Here is a 22571-nt window from a genome sequence, read left to right as displayed (position 1 = left end):
CAAGTTTATATTAAGTATCTTATTCTAGTGAGATTTTAAGGTCTGGTTCAGCATGCAGGTGTCTCCCCTTCCCTGACTGTTTCTCTCTCATTCAAAACAAGCAAGTCCAACTTCAGGTGTGTCATGAATAATTACGACTTTAGATGTAAGGGCTTTTTAGATTACAAAGAGAGGAAGGGATTACTTTATCTCTATAAAATAGGTCCTGCTTATGAGACATTTGTATATGCATGCTTCATTCTATTCTGTTTGTTTGCTTTTAACCACTACGGGGATAACTCAATAGCTGGTGGTCACAGAGAAGCTGCTTAATCCCTGGAAAAACAGTTGTCTAGCCTGCATTTTATGAGGTACAGTACAGCTAGCGTGTCAGCAGTTGCCATGGATAAGAAATACTGCTTGTTCTAATATTCTGCTTATGATCCTTCTCCTAGGTACAGGAGTTTCCAAATACAGGAGCGGATCTAGGTCTCGTATGCCTTGCATCCTCCAGTGATGAACTCCGCTCTGCACTTTAATGCACATCTCCTGGGCAGACTGGTCTCTGGGGTGCTTGGGCTATTAGGCCAGAGCGGGGTTTACAGCTGGTTAAGCAAGAAGGCTGACTAAGAATTTGTAAATCAAATATTAAAGACTGATTAAATATTTTACAATCTTTTTACTTAGGCTTAGATTTGAAGTTTACTTCATCTGCTAGCCAGAGATCTGCTGAAGGTTAATTGATGGAGGAAGAGTAAATAACAGCTCATGCTGCTGGCCCTAAGCACGCGAGGCATTTAGGAGTATTCTTAACCTCAAGTGTGCAGTCACTGATGTGCTCATTTGTCTCACTAGGTTAGTGTCACTAGGGCTCAGATATGTGATCAAATTACTGCCGTGAAAGTGGTTTAAGCTTATGTGTTTTCCCTTGTATTGTATATTTGCACATGTCTCCAGTGACACCAAGTAATCCTTTAAATTGTGTTAATTTGATCATGCATCTGAGTACCCAGTGCAGCAAATTGGGATAGGTGGCTATGGAAAGTGGAGACGATGCCTCTTAGAAGACAAATACTCCTATGGAGGAGAGAGACATCCAGCAGAACTCAGTCTACCAGGATTAGAAAATAAATCTCTCCCCTCTCTCCTTCTACAAAATCAGTGGTTTGTAACTTGTAAACGTGACCTGACAAATTGGTTTTGTGGACTTTGGGTTTTTTTTCTTCTTTTTTAAAGGGAAAAAATTAACAATAGTCTTATAATTGTTGGTTAATTTTTGGCTAACCAACTGGACTGGTGGCATTTAAAGCCCATCTAGAGAGAGCTCAAAGAAAAATTCAGAAGCTTATCATCCAGCAAGAGCCCTCATCATAGTTGGGGTTTGGAGTTGAAAACTTAAAAGCAATCCAAATATCTAGCTTTACAAAAGTACTGCTGAGATTGTATCTGAGCTCCTTTTCAAGGGAACTTTGGTAAGTAAGGGTTTAGACATACCAAAGTACAATTTATGTAAAGAGCAGGAAGAGTTATTGGACTAATCATTTTTAATAGAGATTCCTTGTCTTTAATTCAGAGCTACACAACAGAACTTAATAGCTCGTGCCAAATAAATAATTAACACATGGATTGTATCTGAATACAAATGCATACATAAAATATCACAGACTTAATGAAGGTGCTGTTTTTTTACAAAATCAATTTAATTGATTTTGCTGATAGGTCTGCATTAATATTTTTGTAAACTCCATTTTGCTTTACCTGCACATGTGGCCCAGTCGTGATTTGTAAGGAAGGGAAAACTCTGCAAATGTAATTAGAAACTCGGCACACAGAGCATTGGTAGTTTTGAAGTGTCTGGGGTAAGATACTTGGAAATAACATTCCACTGTGACCCGGCAGAGGGGCTTATTTACCAAGTACTCTTCAGAAAAGGTCAATGTCTCAGAACGCTCATGACTATTCAGTCATGTGTTCTGCAGCATTTGAGCCCAATGAAGCTGATAATGAAGTTTTCCCCTTAATGCTGAACATGTTGGGTTGTTCAGCTGCAGTCAGCTTTGGCTTGTTTGGTCTGAGCTCCTACCAGAGTGGGGAGAAGACAAGGGCTGAAGAAAGTGGTCATTGTTGTGGCAGATGCACAACTGCAGCCAGGAGAACAGCGGTCGGATGGAAACATGGGGTGGATTTCACAGGGAGAGGCATGGCATGACAGCTTCTTTACCCTTGGCTTATCTGATGGGCCTGAAAGCTGCTTTTCACTACATTTCGCCCACAGCTCGTCGTACCTCCTGTTAACATGCTGCTTTTTGTCGTCAGTAACTCACAAAAGCTCTGCATTTTAGAAAAGCGCATAGGCGGCCGCCGTAGCTGGCGGGCCCACAGAGAGCGGTAGGGATGCCGAGGGTCAGCCGCCGCCCGCCCCCGCTGCGCGCTCGAGGAGGCCGAGCTGACCCGCCTTACCTTTGGGGTGCCAGGGGTCCGTGAACTCGTACTTCCCCACGCCGATCGTCCGCAGCATCTGCACCCCGTTGGTGTTGTCCGGGCCGCCCACCGCGGCCGCGTTGGGGGGCAGCGGGGCAGCCGCCTGCCCGTTGGTGGCGGGCGCGCTGCTGGGCAGGGCGGCCGAGGGCAGGGCTGGCGGTGGCGGCGGCAGCATGGGGCAGGCCAGGTGGCCATTGCCCACCGCCCCGGGGCCTGGGTGGGCCACTGGGCCCACGCCACTCATGGAGGACATGCTGAGGGGCTGGCTGTTGGTGTACAGGGGCTGGCTCTGGAGGTTGACCACCATGTTGCTGAGGGGCTGGGAGGGCTGAGGCTGGAGCTGGTAGTGGCCTGGCATCAGCGGGAGCTGGGGGGTGACGTGCGGCGGGAGGGAGGGTGTGACGCCGATGACAGGGGCCTGGACGTTGGCGGCCGGGCTGAAGGTGGGCGGCTGAGTCATCCCGTAGGAGTGCGTGATGAGGGCGGGCTGGCTGCCCGCTGCCACCGTGGTGACCCAGGGTGCTGCACCTGTGGCATGAAGGAAGGCCGGCAATGGCGGTGGGCTTGGCATGGGGGAAGAACAGACATCGACACCCTCATCCTTCCCCTCCCGCACCCATGGATGGCGCTGACACGCCCCGCTGCACAATACCTAAAGCAGCTTGGGATCTGGAGCCATTCCCAAGCAGTAAGTGCATAAAATTGCTGCAGCGATGTGAGCACAATCGTTAAAATACTCGTCAGGTGACATGCGGCATGTTTGCGGTTTTATGTATTTTGCACTTTATGCAGCTTTAGCGCACGCTTCCAAGAAAATTAACCTCTTTTCCCACTGTGCTTTCACGGCTCCCTGACAAACACTCTGTGTGTATAATAATGGTGCTCCAGCCACTACAAAGACATTGTAATTAGGCGTCTGGCATAGTAGCACAATGTATGATATGTGTCTGGAAGCTGGAAATCATTTCAGGTAGTTCTGGACATAAAAGAAGTCTTAAAGTATTACAGAGTGCCTTTCCCCCTAGTGAAGGCAGAGAAGGTTAAAAAAAAACCCGCTCTAATGAACTTGCAGCATCTTAATACATTCATATCAGCCCCAGCACAGAAGAAACTTGAGGGGTCTTTACAATGAGGGAAAACCCCTGCTAAAGAAAAAATAAAGGGCTCACAATGAAGTCTAACTTACAGAGGCAAACGGAGATAGTGCATTGAATTTGCTTTGAACGATTTTCCCTGGTAGAATTACAAATAAGATTAGAGACATACCTGGGTTTTCATTCTCCCTCATCTGTTTAGATGGAGGCTCATCAGTGTCCCAGGGCGTGGACTGATTGATGGGTGTCTGTCCCCACCTGACGCTTGTTGCAAGTCCTTGAGGCTGATTTTCAGTCTTGGAAATGCAAGGTGTCTACCAGAGAGAAAGAAAAATACAGAATAAAAATGTTTTGACTATTTGGATTAGTAGCTTGCTTTGTTACAGTCCAAGAGGATCCTAAGATCTTTAGATATCATTCATTTGGGGGCTGGACTGTAAGATCTCCATAGGTCACTTCCAACCCTGACAGTTCCGTGACTTTGTGATTGTCCTCCAGGCTTGCATGAGATGTCCATATGGAAATACAATATATTTGAAAAAAATGCTTCTGGAAATGTAACAGATCTACCTTAAAAAAAATCCACAACAAACTAGTATTTTCAGAAATAAGTTGCTTCATTTGCCACAAAAATAAAAGAAAAAAAACCAACCCAACAAACAACAACCCAGATATGGTAATATCTACTCAATGGCAGCTACATAAAATGGAACAATCTTCTGTTTGCTGAATTTATTCCAAAAATAGTGAGTTTTGTTTAGCAGGAGGCAGAACAAGAGAGACTTATTTACAACTGCAGAACAAATTACTGTAGAACAGTAAAGAGAAGTCTTCGTATTTACTGTCTGTCAACCCTTGAAATTGAATGCCAATAAAAAAAAGCAGCATAACATCACTGGCTGCTAAAGTGGGTATGTTGGCAGGTCTTCAGAGAGGTTAAAATAACTGTAAAGAAGAGAAAGGATTTGGGCTGAATAATCATCAAATCAGACATGATCTGAAAGAGATCTCTTGATGAAGAAACTATCACATGGATTAATTGCTACACCAGACCCCTGCTGCAATTTGAGGGGACCTTCTCAAACAATGCTTTTGCTGAGAAAAGGCTTGTAGAAAACAAAGGTGCTCCAACAGGTCTCATTTATTTAAGTCTGCTGTGTAATTTAATTGCTGGAAGATTAAAAGTTTTTTGTTTTTCTTTTGTTTTTACTGGTGTCAGAACCTCTAAGCCAAGCAAATGGAACCAGCTGCCTATTGCTGAGTGAGTACTGAAGAGTGAAGCCATAAAGAACATGAGACCAGTCTGAGCGATTGTTTGTTTGCCTCACATCTGGGAAGTAATTTAGGTCGGAGATGGGGTTACAGCAGCTCCATAAATGCCCTGGGTCACATTGTACCAATGAAATCTCTTGTCAACACCAGCAGCCTGCTCACTCAGGATGAGTACCTCGATCAGCCCATGAAAGGAAGTCATTAGCAAACCCGTTCATGCCCTCTGCAAATTCATTCACACCTTCCCCAAGCCAATCAGTCAGTCCTCCTGTTTTTAAATCCACCTTGAGGTGCTTGCTTCCTCCTGCCTGCCCTTCTTCCCCACCAACACCTGCCCTATTCCAGTGTTCCCCACTTCACACAAGAGCCTCTGACATCTCCTGACACCCACTCCCTTTTCTACCTGAGCTTTATCCTCAGTGGGCTCCTGGGGTCAGGAGTTGTGCGTGCAGACCTTCACAGAGGACACAGGTTTTGCTGGGCTGCTCTCTTTGCTCCCAGAAGCCACAATAGGAATATTTCCCCCAGTAGGGAATTCTAAACTTTGTTAAATTCAGATGAAGACAGGAAAATGTGATTCTTAATATATTATTTCCTATGACTGTTATTTTTCCAAACTCATCAATTTATTCTTTTCCATAGTTTGGGGGCTGTGGGGTTTTTTTTATTTTTTAATGTAATTTTTCTGGTTTTTTTCAATTCTATTTGCACCAAGGACAATGATATTCTGGTTTTAGATTCACATTTACTTCTGTCCCCACAATTTTGACTACCTCTATAACTTTTGCAATTGAAATAAAAAGGCATCAGAAAAGATATAAAGAGAGGACATGCAGACAGTCAAGAGCTTTAAGAGCTCTGCTCTATTCATGGTGAAGAAAAGGCAGGAGGGGAAGAAATAAGTCTCAGCTTTGAAATGCTTTCTATTTATAAATTGTCCTGAGAAAATGATAAATCTGAATACCTTTAGCTTTTACATTGTACAAGGTATTTGTCACAGGAGGATATAACACTGCTGGTGGTTTACCAGTCCATGTTAGCAGTATCCCTTTGGATCTAGCTGAACTGTTTAACAGCAGCCAAAGCACTCTGCAGTAGATAAATAAGTAAGTAAGTAAATAAATAAATAAAAGAACCACCAGTATTTTCTGCCTATTTATCAGCTAAAATACTTCCCCAGAAACACCAATATTTATTCTCAAGTAAAGCTTTAGAAAATGCAATATAGAGAAATGGACATTTTTAGGAACCAAAAGGAGGATTCGTAACCCGAATCATGCTCTGTGTGTTCCACATGTGGCATCTGTGTGTTGCATTTCTTTGTTGTATGAACTGGGTCTTACCAGTGGATTTGAAATACACACTTATCATTGTGAGGCATTGTCAAGACAGGCAACATCCTGTTTAACTTTGTTACATTCCCAAGCTGCTTTAAACCAGTGTTGATCTAAAATAAGAAAATAAAATATTCCTCTACCTTAAATAATACAGAAAGACACACATGCTACACTTTTAAAATAAGCTGTATGTTTTACCCATAATGGGTAAAGAAGGGAATATGTTACCACATATCACAGCTCTCCTAAATCCTACAAAAATCCAGTTGCTTATTTTGGAACTTGTTTTCCAAAAAACCGAGAGTACCATACCACATACATATGAAAGTGGTAGAGTCTGCAGCTAAATCTAGATCTAAATTCCATACTCTAAGCATTAAAAAAGAGGAAGGAGGTTATAAGGTTTACTGTCAATAAATGCTTCTCCTTCACTTTCACTAAATACCAGATTTTCTTTTACTAAACATGCTCACAAACTTGCTTCTTAGAAGCTCGGTGAATTTAAACACACAAATCCAGTAGGTTGCTTTCAAACTGTACTCTTGAACTTATGTTTGTTTGATCAGAAAGTGCCAGAGATCAGTTGGTATGAAATCACAACACATGTCCATGAAACACAGACAGTAATGGTGGTGGAAACAGAGAAACAGCTTACTGAACTTCCTTTTAAAATATAAACATACTTCTGGTCTCTGATCTAATTTCTGCTTTATTTTTCTTAATACATGAAGGGTTACATTACAAGTGTTATATGTCTCTGATCTGATTGCAGCAATTACCCATTTGCGTCTCAGGAAAGCGAAATTATTTCCAGCCTTATCAAACAAAGGAACTTTCTGTCCATTCACTCAGGCCCAAGACTCTATTTGATGCTTTTAATGTACAACACAAATGACCAAAAAATGGCCTGTATTATGCTAGTTGTGCAGGGGGAAGAGCTGTGTTCCATTAGTGATCCAGACTTCACAGAAACTAATTGTACTATGTTACACTTTTATCTTTAGCTTTCATGTCAGATGCTTGTTTGAATTAAACATAGAACACATGAAAAAAGGAAATGCATTACAAAATCTAGAGGGTATATATCTCTGCCAAAAGTCTATTTACATTAAAAGACCAAAAGGTTTCTAAAAGGTGTGTTAAAGCCTGGCTAGTCAACAGTAGTACTGGCTAGTTAATTGCCTAGAATTCCTGGCAGACTACAAAGACTACTTAAGGAATCATCAGCATCTTTCTAGCACCCATAAAATGTTTGATTTGTGCTCTTTGTCATGGATAAAGTACCCCAAAATCAAATCTCAGGATTATTTCCTTCTTTAGTTTGAAGCCACCATTAAGAACCAATAAAAATGTTCAGATGAAGTCTGCATTTCATCACCTGCCACTCTGAACTCCAGAAGGGAGTAGTCCCCCAGTTTTAAGGAAATTAACTGCAATACAGATGTACAAGCAGAAGAGAGCAAGACAGAACAATTCTGGAATTACATGAGACTAACACAGACAAGCTGCCGGACTGCCAATTTTTTGTAGCTCAAGCGGTCATAAACCATGCCCCTTGGACAACAGTAATTGTTGTACAGCTAGTCTGCTGAACCTTATTATATTAAAATATTAAAACCTTCAGATTCATGGGGCTTTCCAGAATATCCACAAGAAAGTTCATGAGTTCACAGCCATCAAAAGTGATGTTAAAGATAGGGAATTAGTGATTTGGTATATACAGCAACATGGCTGTATATGGCTACTCTTAGGTGTTGAGGAGGCAATAGATGCAACTAAGTCTGACTTTAAGTCCTAAGCCTTACAAACCTGTAGTGAAGTAAGATCTAAACTTTTAGTAAGGCCTTTTTTACATCAATGGAAATATAAACCATATTGTACTACTAACAGCATCAAAGAGTATGTTAGTGGACTTAAAAACCCAACATAAAACCCACAAAAATCCAGCAACAAAAATTCCAATACAATCTTCCCAGGCTCAACACCACCAAGCACTTCCTGGAAGGTCCTTATAAACACATTTGAGCAACTTCCCCAGAGCTTGTGGAACCACTGACATACATCCTGCTATGGCTCAGGGCGTTAAGACCTAGTCTAACAGTTCATGAGCAAAAAAGAACTAATCTGGAAAGAGGGATACTATTTGTGATTCCTAGCAATCAAAATTGTTTTACTAAGGCCTTCATTTAAAGTGATGAATGAGACATAGCAAATCTCTGTTCCAGTTTTCCAAAAGAGATTGGGAATGGCAGCTTAATACCAAGATAATGTATCTAATATGCAAGCCAGTCTATTTTATCTTCCCATTGAAAATTAAAATGGTTAAGATACATGCATGCACAGAGGCAAACATTCCCTCCCACAGATTTAGGTTTTATGACCTGTCATGGGTAAAAGCAACTTCAGTTTAATGAGGGAATTCCTTTTAAAGCTGTTCTCTATGTCTCTAACTGGTAATGACTGGTGGCCCTGGTTGGGTTTAAAGTCTCAATGTGTCTGATACTCTAAAAAGTTTTGTGGTCTCTGCACTGAAGAGTTTATGGTCTAATTTGTAGTTCCTACTGTTAAATATTGCATGAAACAGATATTATTTGTAGGCACGCATGTAAAATCTGAACCATACAGGGATAAATCTTCATCTGGAGTAAATTCCTATACAGTGCTGGACAGGACCCAAGTGTATTTCTGAGATTAGTCCATTGCCAAAGTAGCTCTTAAGGATGGAAGTAGAGCTTTTAAAGATGCAGTGATGACAACAATATCTCCCTAGCACTGGCTGTGTGGCTGGACTGTAGGAATCAAATTGTTGTTTTAAGAGACGGATGTACTGTAGCATATTAAAAACCTAAGAGATACTGACAAGCCAGTGTGCAAGAGGAACAGAAAGAACACTCCTGCAGTAAAACCTCATTCAAGGACTTGCTCATGGGTGGAGAGAACTCATCTACCTTACAGTTCCCATCACCAAGCAATTCTGCGATGACACAGAGTTGTTTTTCTCTTCCCAAAACTAATGTGGGAGCCACAAGAAAGAGAGTAATACAGTTAACTCATAGGCAAATTGTTACTATCCTGCATAAAAGACAAAAGAAGTCTAAGTTCCCTCTTGAGCTCACAGAACAATTTAATACTTAAACTCCTTAAACATCATAAAGCAAGGAGCCACCAGTCAGGGTGAGCTCCAGAGCACTATGGCACAGCCTTAGTTCAGAGACACACGGCTCAGCAGCAGGGTAAAGTCTGCACCTGTTTTTGCTTTGCAGAGATTTAAAAACACTCCCCACCTCGAGGTTAATGACACAGGCTTGGAGAAACCCATGAGTGCCATGGACCCACATCCCTGTGATGGATGCACTCCACCCCTTAATCAAACTGTGGTACTTTGGTACAGGCTGCAAAGGAAGTAAAGGTCTGATCCATGTCCATGCCAAGAACTTCTCTAGTTTCAACTTGTTCTCTGAAAAACTATGAAGGAAACAGTGACAAAGTGGGCATCAATGCACACGAGCTTGGAACATTGATCATGCGATTAACACATGAATAGCTGATGGCTTTTGCAAGACTCATTAATCAAGGAACAAAGAAATTTGTGGTTACAAGGAGACTCATGCATACCTTTTCCATCACATGCAATTGGACTATAACCCAGCCACTTTATTCCATAAATATGACAGCCTAAGTGAGCCTTCTTGAGCTCTTCTGGCCAGGCAGCCTGCTTGCATGGTGGTGATCTTTCCTTGAGCTGGGACAACTCTCAAGAAGTCTCCTTGAGACAGCGAGACCTTTAACCAATGGCAGATCTGTCAGGAACCTAAATTAATACTAATGAAACATTATTAATTCATGTAGCTACTCAATATTAATTATCAACTTATTATAGATAATTCCATTAGATATAACCCCTTGTCCAAGTCTGAAGCTAAGACTGGACCTAACCAAGGCTCCATAAGGAGCAAGTGGGTCCACTCTGAACCTTATGACTCAACAGAAGGCTCTTCTTCAGTCGTTGCATTTCCTTCATTAGATATAGACCTTTGTCTGAGACTCAGACTGGACCTGGCTGCAGCTAAGTTCTACCACTCTGTACCTTGTGACTCATCAGGAGGATCTTCCTTACCATTTTACATTTCCAGTCTCTGTGCAAAACATTTTAACTTGGTTCTAACAGTTTGCATTTGTGCACTTCTTCCATGCAGTAATTAATAAGGTGAACCTCACCATCAAACTTACTTAACCTTACTTAACCACTGTTAAACTTTGTTAAATTCCACTGAACTTATTGAACTAATGAAATGTATTGCTGCTTCTCTCTTTAGTGAGGTGCATTCCACCCATTTGCAGGAGTTCCAGACCAGCACAGCATCAGCACCTTTACCCAGCCCCGATCCTGGCTCCATGGAGAGCAGAGCTTCTCACCACTCAGTTTGTGAGCTGATAAGAAGGCACATGTATGAGCATGTCCAGCTCCCTCCCACCACCAAAATCATCCCCAACTTTCCTGGACTGAGCCTTGGCTAGTTTCATAACTAAGACAACCCAAATTCCCAAGCTTTGACAATGCAATGGAAGATAACTCCATAGTGGGAAAAGGTCAATTGCTTCTGTCATTCACCCTTTCTAAGACATCCATTAGCTGCAGGCTCATGAAGGGAAGGAATGAGATTATGGGAGAGAGAAAGACAGAATAGAAAAGGGTTGTGAATAGACTACAGGTGGTATCTATTTCTTTCTGGTGGTTGACTGCTCAGTACAACCAGCGTTCTCACAACAGTGCTCCAGTCATTAGCAAGGAATGAATGCAGGACCATGAAATGACAAGAAGTGCTGCATAAATGCTACTTTATATTCTGTCTTGGCAAATTGCACCAGCAGAGGCTCAGGTACTCACCCAGCTGCCTTCGTTTCTCAGCGAGAACATCAGGGAACGGAGCTGAGGTATCGAACCAAGGTCCCGGCTGCGACACTTGCTGCTCCAGGACACCAGGGACATCAGCGCACGACACTGGGTTCGAGCACAGAAGCCCCACTTTAGCCTGAGCAGAACCTCCTCTGCTAACACGGTCTGCATGCAGATCAACCCCAAATCAGAGCATAGCTACGAATGCAAAATCATCTCACGACGGAGGAGAAAACACGCGGCATTGGGAACAACGCAGCAGCTACAGAGAACATGCACTGCACAACGCGAGAGGGCTCTCAGAGATCCTGCAGGCATCCCATGGCACGGGCAGATAAATCCAGTTCATCATAAGTGCTTTTTGTCAGAGGGCTTAAGGAAATATGGGCAACAACGGAGTAAGTGCTTATCAGACCAGAATCCCAAGGCTGCACAAAGGATGTTGCCCTTACGTACTGGCAAAGCAACTGAAGAACAACCTAAAAGGCAGACTTCTTGAAAACTAATCATTTATCTTGAATGCAAATGCTGGCTATTGCTAGGTTCAGAAGCCACTCCATATGGCATTTTCATGCCAAATTTCCCATTGAATTCTTTTAATTATCTAAACAAGACTGCAAATTTCATTCTGTAAGAGGGCCTGAAGCATTAGAAAGAAAGAGAGAAATACTTAGGAAGTAAAATGCTCCAATCCCAGTATTAAGTTTCTGCTGTAAAAGTTCCCTTTTGTTGTACTGGATGCCAACATTTGATATTCAAGCCCTCTGAACTCAGTATTTCAATTGTAGCACACAGTCCGTGGCAGGAAAGTGCATGTTCTCTGCCTACACAGCAGGCACATAAAAAGAAAGGGGAAAAAAAAAAGAAAACCAATATAAGCCTGTGAGTGTTGAACAGTGCTGCGTGATATTAGTGATTTATTAACTTGGCTTGATCAATAAGGCTATCATCAAGGGCACATTTAGTTTGCACATATATTTCACTTTCTAACAAGCACTTTTGTGTGCTCACTTTAGTTTTCATAATCTGATCCAGGTCTCAGGAAGCTTTCTTTAAGGGAGAACAGAGAATTCTTTTTCTAAAAAAAGGATCAAAGTATACTCAGTCAACTCTCAAGCAAAAGGACAGACAGTACTGTAAAAACAGCATGCTTACCTTTCACAGCAAAAAGAAAAATAAGCCTATAGGTCCAGATTTATCACTGCCTTAAGTTCATCAACATCAATTGAGCTATTAAATTGTGGCTGAATTTGGATCACAAGAATTAAAAAATTTCAACTTTCTTTGAGTGTCTTCCCTCAGTAACATGCTAATTTAATGCATAATTTAAACTCTGCTGTCCTTTAATTCAGCATTTGTAAATAATTAAAAAGAACTAAAAATCCTTTTGCACTTAGAAAGATGACCCCCTCCCCCTTTTTCGACTGCAAAACAAAAAAGACTTTTCAATCAAGAATTTATTTATTTTTTATATATGAAAGCAAAAGCTGTGAAAAAGATGAGAAACTGATTTACAAGATAAAACAATTAGCTCTGGGATATGTGCATTAAGACTAATACATTTCACATCATATTTTAGGGAGTGGAGGAGGAATCCCAGATATATTAGACTTTATTCAAATTCTATTGAAATGTTTAATTAAGAGCATCTTATGGAGGTAGGTTATGCAGTCACTAAAATTAAGATGTGAAAAACAGCATTTGAGCGCTGTATCTCTCAGAGACTCTGCATTTTAATAATCTATCCCTTTTTCTACATCCAAGGTAATGTCTAAAATCTGGGTATTCCTGTAATTGCTCTGGTCTTGTTAAAATTTTTGGTTGTGTAGGAGAAATGCGAATGTATTACACAGTGAAAAACACTAAAACAATATACTGCATTTCCTTTTAACCCAAAATCACGGATCTCAATGATTCTTATTAAAAGCTATTTTTCTCTGTTATTAAAACCTTTTCCTCTGTGAAGACAGATGAAAATGCCTTTTAAGATTCAAACAAGTTTGTGCAAAACCAGCTCGAGCCCATCAATCTCCCAGTTGGTTCCTAAAAGAAGGTAAACATTCCCCAAGCTGTTCTGACCAGACGTGACTGGCAGATGTTTTTTGGGAATGAGATTTCAAGACACAACCCTGTTTCCATTCAGATTCAGAGCTTTAATAACACAAGGAGTTCAGTGCAGGATCAGGCAGTGAGGCAGTCATTTAATCTGATTTATAATAGAGTGCTAATATAAGCTTTTGCTGGTAACACAGTCACTGTTTTCTCCAATTCTTCTGCTCTGTAGGTTTTACATCAAAGCATTCCTGCTCATTTTGTTTCTGTATCTCCATGCTACCCATAGGAAGCTGCCCAGTTCTCCTGTTTTCTTTCAGCAGAATGGATTCGTGGACTAGCATGACTGCCTCAGGTGCCTCAACCACCATCCTTCTAAAAGATTTATGGCAAACACATTGCATCCCAAGATATAAATCTACCAAATGGCTATTAGACATACTTCGCTGTCCACAGCCACATGATTTAAAGCAAAACTGATAATGGTATAGCTCGGTCTAGTGTTACTGGTACACCTGTCAGAATTGTGCTACATCACTGCACATTTTTTCCAGACACCTCATTCTCATTTTGGGTGTGAACTGGATGATCCTTTAGTACTACTCTGTTCATGGCAACTTGTGATGCTAAACACTCCTCTGTCATCCAAGGATAAATGGGTACCATCAAGACTAAGCTCTACTTACATTTCCTTCACCGATTTGCATTCCTGTACTTTTTATTATTTTAAGATTAAATTCTTCTTGGCATCCAGCTTGAGCCATTGCACTACTTAAGAGGAAATCCAACAAGGATACAAGTTTGGCTAAAGACTTTTCTGTTTTGAAAATCCCCTGTTGTGTATCTTTTAAAGAAAATTCATGTTACAAAAAACATAAAACTTCACACTCTCTTTGCTCCCAGGAAGTTAACACAAAGTAAACCACCTCTAAAAATAATCTCCCACTCAAGAAATGTCAAGGTGACAGGGAGAAAGAGAGAGGTTATTGTGAGCACTAAATAACACAAGTTGGTTCTGTAAGCCATGAAGGGAAGGACAAGCTAAAATTAAATGACCTTTGGTAGGGATACCTCACCTACAACAGCAAGTCGTTATCTGATCTTCCTAATTCTCCCCCTCTGCTGTTGCAGGTCATGGTCCATCAGAAGCTGCTATTCCTGCTAGGATGGGTGCAGGGCAGACAGTGCCCTTGTATTCCCCCTGGATGAACTGCCAGGGAGGCCAGCCTGGGGTCACTGCAGGTAATACCCCTTATGAGGCAGTGTGTCCCCTGCTGAACTTGCTGTGGCTTTCAGGAGAGCAAGGGGAGTTCTAGCTCTTCCTGTACAACCATTGCCTCCAGAATACAAACTGAGCTTCTCTTGTAATAAAGCTTCAGGTAGAACACAAATCTGTAAATATCTAACAGTGCGGATCAAAATGGCCAAATTTGGTCACAGCTATTGATCAGACTGAGAGAAGAAGCAAAATGGGACCACATACCTACTCTGAAAAAAACCTAAGAGGAATGCTTTCCACACAACAGGTGCAGATCAAAATAATTTTTGTTGTGAATCCAAAATCTCCTTTCCACTCAGAGCACAGGTTTTGGAGTGACTGTTAGCTTCAGACAAGCACTGACTGTAACAGACTATCCAGATGTTATTAGAATAAAGCACAGAGCCATATCTTGTATTTTCTTTAGTGATGATTCTGTGCCAAATTCAAACATAGATCACATTTTGAGTTTCTTAAAACCACTGAGTTAGCAAGACAGTTGAGTCATTAAGCAAGATCTTCCACCAAACATGCTTTTCTCAGAAAGGGTCACAAAATTTATGACATTGAGATGCTTTGAGAGGAGATATGAAGTTAGATGGAATGACAGTGTAGGTCCCTTCCCACTGAATGACTTCCATTCCATTCCATTCCATTCCATTCCATTCCATTCCATTCCATTCCATCAATTAAATATGCATATGTATATAGATGTATGTATCTTTATCTCCTTCCCCTTCTATTATTGAGATGTGGATGCTATAAAAAGGTTCACCTTCTTTTTCTAAAAGTAGTCCAAGCTTCATATACTGGGGAAAAAAAACAAGAGGTAAAAGCTGAAAGACTGACTGAGGGCCTGCTTTTCCAATGCTGCATTTGATTAATTATATGATTTATTTTCAACGACTGGTTCAATCAACCCTAATCAAATTAACAAAGACAATGATCAGAAATACCAGACTAAAACACAATACAAATTACTTGGTTCCAGGGGATCCAATCAAAGGAAACAGGATTAAATTAACCAGTGATTGGATTAAGGAGAAGTTGCTGTATAAAGTCAGAAATGTATTAGTACTTTGGGCCATTGGGTGTGTCTGTAGGTTACTATTGCCCTCTCTTCCTAGAGTTCTCAATACACTTTAAACAAAATTAATGTGAAAGAAATAATACTAATACTAACACTAATACTAATACTAATACTAATACTACTAATAACTATTATTTCACATTACCAAAGTGGGGTTGTGCCACAGTAGGCACCCTCTAAAGAAAAAAATACACCCCCACACACCCTCCTTCCCCAGGAGTCTGTACATTAAGAAGTTTCCAGTCTATGTGCACTACACAGAGATCAAAAGGTGACAGAATATCAGGATACAATCAAAAAGACAGAAAAACCCATTTAATTCTACAACGTTAGTAAAGCACAAAGATGAAAAAGCTACTTTTCAACAAGGAGAGTTAATGAAAGTTGCCAGTGATACAGCTGAAAATGTAGCTCTTGCCTAAAAATGAAAGCAAATACAAGTATGACAGGAGAAGTACTTTTATTTGCTGTGTACTAAGCTAAAGCTTGAGCAGCTGACAAGGTCCTACAGCACTGAACAGAGATTTACCTTCAAATGCCTTGGGTTCACGCTGGTTCAACTGGACCAGCTGCAAAGGGACTTCGTGTCCGATGTGAGGCAAAAGAACACACCAACACATCCTGGGACATCAGAAGCCAGCTCGTTTAGAAGTAATTTGGAAAATATAAATGCTAAGTTAGACTGAAACCAAACTCAATTCCTTCCCTCTTTTTCTGCTAAGTGATTAATTTAAAAGATAAATGAAGGATATGGAGAGGTATTCCCTAAGGACTGTTAATAAAGCTATTTTAGAATGCTGGCATGCTGTGCTGCTTGTGAATCCTGGCCCCACATGTTGCATGGGATGAGGAAGGACATCGACTGGATGTGCTGCTCATATGGCAGCAGTCCTCAGCAGCACAGGGACACAAGAAACCTACACTGTCACTGACCCCACTGTGCACATTAAGGGCCAAAGCAGAGGGTTTACCCAGCTTTTAAAAATGGTAAGAAAAGGAGCTGCTGTAGTCTGACTGAACAGAAGGCAAAGCATGTGTAGTAAGCAGGTCAGATCCAAATCAAGAAATCCAAATCTTTGTCTCTTATGAAAGTATTCAGGAACTGTAGAGGAAGAATCCTTCACTATCACTTGGTACAGTGCCACTTCCATCTCTAATTATGTTCTCTGTGTAACTGCCAGCAGACATCACGCCCATCCTGCCACCTTACAGGACTCCAGCACTTGTACTGGCCCCATTTCCTTGAATGCAGGGAACAGACCAAGCTAAGTGTTGTGGTAGTTGACCTCTGCCGTGTGAGATGGTCTTTGTCCACAGGACCTTTGCCACCACAGGACACATGACACAACAACTGCTGGTCAGCAAGGTAGATATTCACCCATGGGATTTGGTTTGCATGGCCATGGCCATGTGTCCTTCCCTTGCAGCTCACTGTTTGCACAAACACTCATGCTGAAGGACTGTCTTTGCAAGACTGAACATTTGATGAGCTGCTTTACTTACTGAGCTCAAGAAAGTATTTAGAGAAACATCCATCTCTCCCTACCCACAACTTAGACACTTAATATTTTGTCTTTGTTTTCAGCTATGACAGTGAGTAAATTTTAAAGCATCAGCTCTTCTCAGCCAAAAGACATTTGGCGCTATGATTAAGAATGTATTTTTTTGTCTCTTCTGTCCCCTTAAAGAGTAACTTATTTGTATGCACGGGCTTTTTCTCACGCTGTGCATTGCTACATTCTTTTTTCCATCTCATTGCAATTTTTTTCAAGAGTATTCTCAGTTTCATTTTCTTACTTTATTTTCCTCATGTCTCTATCTCTCTCTTCACCCTTTCTATCACGCTCGCTCCTAAGTGAAATGAGAACCCAATTATACTCCTGTTAGAACTGAACTTTCAAATCCATCATGTGCTAGTGGGCTCAAAATTAGGGAAATAAATTCCCTCAACCCTACAAATTAAATTGAGTCTCTGCATATGTTCTCTTAAGAGCACAAAGATGTCAAGTATTCACCCAGCTGTCACAAAATATGATGAACAGGCTCTTTGAATTCATATAGATTTTCTAAATCGTTTGTCAGATTTAACAGAAATGCTAATGGATCCAAAAGTAAATTCTAATCTATCATAAATATCTGGTTATTATTTGTATTACAGCAGGACTTGGAATTATCAGTTGAGGACCAGGGAACAATCTCTGTGCATTTCACACAGATCATTTGGATGATGTGCAGGTATCATTTTGCACTTTCTCAAGTTTTATTAACCAACAGCCTCATCAGAGCTATACTCAATTTCATTTAAGAACAAAGTACCAGCAGCTTTTAAGTATCACCACCTAATGTGCTGTCTGTTGAAACCCTGGTCTTACATTTGGTAAAACCAGCAACTGTCTCCCAAATGCAGAGTTTGAAGGAAAAAAGCTGTCGTGCAGGTCAGGCTTTTTTTTTTCATTCTGGTCAAAGCTCATGATGGAAGCAGAGCCAGATCAGCCTCAGCATAAGGATGGGCACCTGCACAGATCTTCCAATGCCAGTGGGTTGGACATTCCACAGTGCACCTGTACCTGGTCTCTGTGGGGCCAGCACTTCCCAAATGTGTAGGACTTGCTATCCTGGCACTGATCACCAAGGTTCCCCTTGGTGAAACCTGAGAAGTACAAGACTTCTCCAGGGGCCAACCCAACACACTCAGGGAACTTGTGATGGGGTGGACGTATCCTGGGAGTTGTTCTCTACGTACTGCCCTGGATGCTTGTCCAAAAACCTATTAGGGCCCTGCTTTAAGCAGGAGCGCAGCAGATCCTGGCTGTCAGTGATAATCCACTGCCAAAATCAATATGGTTGGCAAGCCGGCTTCACAGATATTTATGATCAAAGAGCACATTTCCCAAGAATGTGTTGTCAGTCCCATTGTCTCGGTCCAGTTTCAACTCCAGTAATTACATTTCTGCCTGCCTAATATTTCCCTCTTGCTTTGAGGAGATGAAGGAGCCCTCTCACCCAGTCCCACACTGTTTCACTGCATCATGGCCACATTCAGCTGGACACGTGGAAACAGCTTTCTCTGTTCACATTTTATACAGCAGCTGCTGACTAAAAAGCTTTGTGAGTCTTAAAGAGGTGAAAAGTGTAAGATACTCTTGTCGCTGTTATTTAAAAATTATTTATTTGCCTCTGGAACTAGTCATCTAGAGACATATTTTAATTTCCTTCTCTTTCATGAGTAAATTTGTACACTGAAATTATTTACCAAAGGTTGAGCTAGGTAGGTCTTGGATTGGTTTTCTACACTTTCTCAATACCAAGCTTCAGGGAGTTCAAGCCCTTTCAGAACTAGCCAGGAGAGCTAACTCCACCGGCAAACTAAAAACCTGCCTTTCTCAGTGGAATAAAATTCCTGTTTACAGGTATAGGGCATAAAATGGGAGGCTTTAAACTTGTGACATTTCCATGTCTGGAAAAGCTGTCACACACCCAGCACAGCATCTTACCTCAAGCTGTAAGCCCAGGGACATCAGTAGCATTATCTGAACTGGAAGAGTACCAGAGGGAAAGAATGGTCTATCTAAAAACCTCCCCAAATCTTTCCTGTACTGAGAAAACAGGCATTTCCTCTGGGAAGAGAGCTCTATTTCCAGCTGTATGTGCTTGAAATCTTCTCAAAAACATCTTGGTAGTGCTCAACTGACCAACTCCTGCCAATTGGAATTTTTCTTGGGGAAGATCTCTGAATGCACAAAGTGAGAAAAAGCACTGGGGTTTAACATTTTTAAAAAAATATTTTGAACACTAAGCAACTGTTGAAAGTTGCTCTGAGCCAGAAACTGGTCAGATCAATGCTATAAACACGGTTTTGTGGGCAAAGGAAGGAGTGCAACATACAAGTCATCATCAGTCGCCTTTGTCTGTACTCCCTGCACTCCTCTACCCTCCCAAAGGGACCATTTGGAGTGTTTAAACAACTGCAGTTTTAAATAGACACTCTTAAGCACATTTTGCATTAAAATGTAAAAAGAATGACAAACAAAACAAGCCCAGCAAAAAATAAAAACCAGAGAAGTATGCATCTGAGAAAGACTAATAAAGTATGAGTGCATGAATGTATTCCGGAGCATTTGCATGTGTCAGAGGGAGTGGAAAGGAGGTGAGCAGATGATGAGAAAACAAGAGATGAAACACAAAGTGACAGAAAAAAAAGCACCGGTTTGGGAAAAAAAGAAGCAAGGAGAGAAAAGATCGTCTTGCAGATAGGCAAAGCCTCTGTGTACAACACGGGGGAATTTTTTTAACTCTGAGCTTTCATCCACTAACATCAATAGGGTTATTATAACTAACTTGGTAAGATCTAGGGGCAGCAGCTAAATAGTGTAATACAGGTACCTAATTTTGGTGTCATACCTACTTCTCTCCATCGGCTCTGTCAGAAGCTGGAGTCTGGCAGCCCTGGATAACAAGTGGTCTAAATTACTCATCACTTTCTGGATGGTAGGAGCCATTGTAAACTCTGACTATGCCCCTGTGTGCACTGCAGCAGAACCAGAGGGGAAAAAGGAAAGAAAAATGACAAAGAGCATAATCCAGCTATATTACAAGCAGAAGAAAGAAATTCAGGAACTCTATGAAGAGAATGATGGCCTAAACCAAAGAAGATGGGATACTGGAAGTTAAATTATCTGTGCATTAAAACTGAATGTAAAAAGATTCAAAGGAAAATACAGTCTATGAAGCTGCAGCCTAGTGTATCTACAGGGAAAAAAGCCAACTTCCTCCCCCTGCAAAAAAGCCTAGACTAAACTAAAGGGAGTGCCTAGGAAGGAGGGATGTTTTTTGGTTTGAAGTATCTAGTTCCTAATTTAATCTTAATCCACTCTGACATTTATCCTCATGGATAATTCAGTATACAAATTTAAGGAAGAAAAAGAATCTATAAAAATAATAAAATAAGAGCTGCTTGCAAGGGCAGTATCAGCAAAAATTGCCCTTGGGTAAAAATAGTTCTTACTACTTTGTGTCCCTTTCAGCTTCAGGCAATGTACCAAGATCCCAGGAACAACTTTTTTTCCCCTTGTGCAATCATTCGTGGCTCTCATCCAGCCTCTGATTATGCTAATTGTATTTGATGGAATTTGTATGTACTCTCCTTCGCTCTCGTCTCAGCTGAACATACACAAGATGCATTTTTAATTTTTAACTCTTCAAAAATAAATATATAACACAACTTTTTCCCCAAGGTTGTGCAGAAGTCAACCTTATTACTACTTCTAAACAGCAAATATACAGCCTTTATTGCTAGCAAAACAAATAACCCTTTCTATATTAATTTGTTGCAACAAAGCTTTTAGTTAGTGTGAGAGGAATGTCATAATGTAAGAGTTTGCATAACACAGTCTGATCATGTCACCTAGACACAATTCCGTTTGCATTAAATTAAATCCACAATCATAAGAAGGGCAACTTAAATATAAAGATACAGGCAAGTTGGCTAGATCAAGAGCCTACATCATTTTGAGAGACACTCAAAACTAGAGACGGTGAGCTGTTGTAAAGCCATTCCCAAGGGTTAGCAATAAAGACTAGGACTTAAATTCCTGAATATATTACATTTCCCCCCCTTTTTTCCCTTTGAAAAGCATTCTTTACCAAGTTGCTAAACATCAAAACCCACTGGATTTTGCTGAGACAAAACCTTAATGGCCTCAGCTGTAGTTCTTTGACTGTCTTCAAGCTCCCCAAATGCAGCACTCACTGGGTTATTTTATACTTCAAGGAGATCCTCTGAACCTCTAAATTATTCTTTCATTTTACTAACTGGAAGCTAAGGAAAAATGTAATTGCAAGAGTAAAGGATTTCCATCCTCTTCTAAATCAAAACAAGACTGGCTTTCCATCCTTTAATTTAAGTGAATTTGAGTGTAAAATGTCCAGTGGGCCACCCTGTGCACCACAGCTCCACTATTCCACAGCTAAAGCCTCCCACTGCCTGAGTCCCTCCTCAGGGACAGGACACTGGCCTCCCAGAACACCTCAGCCTGGGACCATCCAGCTGGCCATGCCTCTGAGGGCCATGCTTCAGGGGCAGTCAGGTGTCTTGAACAACACAGGGAGGCACTGCAGGGATTTCCATAATTGCTGAGGCAGAGAGTGCTCTTGATCTCTGCTCAAGTCCAGAGAGATGGAGTCAGAGTGGCCAAACCTGAAGCTTGAAAATCCAGAGGCACCTAAAGGCCTTTAAAATGCCAGACTTAGACAGCTTGTCACCTCCAAAAATGTGACATGGGTGCATTAGAATGTCAGCAGAAATGAGGCAGAGGATGCAAGATGGACAAGGAGTTTGGGCACATTCCCTTTTGCCTCCCAGCCCCAATATCTGTGTTTGCCCACAAGAATTGGTGTTGATGTCTGAAGGAAGCAGTGATCAGCCATCACTCTACTTGTACTAGACCTTTGACCAAATCTTTTTATTATTGTCCAGGCATCTGATGTGCCTGTGCACATTACTGGTGTAAATATTAGTTCTGGAGGCTGGGCCCCCAGTCACCCACAGTTATGGACCCTCATGGGAGCAGTCAGCCCTTCTGAGATGGGCTCCCTGAGCTGTTTGATAGGAGTGAGAGCTCTCTGCATGTCAGAATCTGCCATGTGAATCTATCCGTGGTGGAACTGGCTCTTTTCCTCAGTCTCTGTTTCTTCATTCTCCACCCTTGTACAATGAACTGACTGCTAGCCACTTTTCTTGCAAGGGCGGCTGCACTTCACTGGTAACATGTATATAATTTATTTAGAGATCAGTCTAAAAGTAATTCTATTAAACAAAATAGAACAAACCCAACAAAACCAACCAAACAGCAACAATTACAACAGAACAAAAACAAAAAATGAAACAAACAAAGAAAAAAAAGAGAAAAAAGATTCTTCAGAACTCTTGCCATCCCTGACATACTCTTAGAACACAATACCACAGCAGCTAAAAAACATAAATCACCCAAAATAACAGAAACACTTCTCTCCATCTCATGTCTGCTACTACCTAAAGCCTTTGTGTTTCTTCAGGAACAGTTGTTATATACATGCAAATTTTAATTAAGGGAAAACTTGGCTGAATAATAGA

At 41.2% G+C, this 22571-nt stretch overlaps 1 protein-coding gene across 3 annotated transcripts in view; it reads right to left on the bottom strand.

Moving 5' to 3' along the window:
• KLHL29 (kelch like family member 29) overlaps positions 1-22571 on the bottom strand; it is a 391153-nt gene that overhangs the window by 133764 nt on the left and 234818 nt on the right. For 2 of the 3 annotated variants that reach the window (XM_088052485.1, XM_088052486.1), the window contains exons 4-6: positions 11052-11165; positions 3727-3868; positions 2440-2988 (exon numbers count right to left, since the gene is read on the bottom strand). In XM_088052485.1, the coding sequence (XP_087908611.1) occupies positions 2440-2988; positions 3727-3868; positions 11052-11165 (805 nt within the window). The remainder of the gene's footprint in view (positions 1-2439; positions 2989-3726; positions 3869-11051; positions 11166-22571) is intronic. The other variant, XM_005521832.3, reaches the window with a different exon arrangement.

This window comes from Pseudopodoces humilis, chromosome 3 (assembly GCF_049639895.1).
Source record: "Pseudopodoces humilis isolate 2021_Gansu_Grassland_sample_001 chromosome 3, ASM4963989v1, whole genome shotgun sequence".
Classification (NCBI taxonomy): domain Eukaryota; kingdom Metazoa; phylum Chordata; class Aves; order Passeriformes; family Paridae; genus Pseudopodoces; species Pseudopodoces humilis.
Note: the sequence above shows the minus strand (reverse complement) of the source record. Positions and strands in the feature narration are given on the sequence as shown.